This window comes from Penaeus monodon, chromosome 23, assembly GCF_015228065.2.
Source record: "Penaeus monodon isolate SGIC_2016 chromosome 23, NSTDA_Pmon_1, whole genome shotgun sequence".
In the NCBI taxonomy this organism is placed as follows: Eukaryota; Metazoa; Arthropoda; class Malacostraca; order Decapoda; family Penaeidae; genus Penaeus; species Penaeus monodon.
Genome location: NC_051408.1, coordinates 15,459,541 through 15,459,805, shown reverse-complemented (window position 1 = coordinate 15,459,805; position 265 = coordinate 15,459,541). Strand labels below are relative to the sequence as shown.

General features: G+C 44.9%; 1 protein-coding gene across 1 annotated transcript in view; it reads right to left on the bottom strand.

Moving 5' to 3' along the window:
- LOC119588147 (twitchin-like) overlaps positions 1–265 on the bottom strand; it is a gene marked incomplete in the record, with an annotated part of 124,648 nt that overhangs the window by 40,940 nt on the left and 83,443 nt on the right. Inside the window, 1 exon segment of the mRNA XM_037936853.1 lies at positions 31–194. Within this exon segment, the coding sequence (XP_037792781.1) occupies positions 31–194 (164 nt within the window).

Sequence of the window (265 nt, the reverse complement as noted above, 5' to 3'; positions counted from 1 at the left end):
GACAATTCAGGAAACCCATATCTTTCTCACCTCCGACTCATGAATGGTTTCCCAAGTTCCATATTTCTCCTTCTTCTCGATGATGTATTTGGTGATGGGAGCGCCACCAGTGTCCTTGGGAGCTTCCCACTTGAGGTCGACGCGGTCCACGTCCCAGTCCACGATGTCAGGGATGCCGGGTTTGCCAGGGGGACCTGTTCCAGACAATAAATTTAGTTTCCTAATTTTGTTCATTATAACTATTTTGATTCTTAAGAAAAAAAAA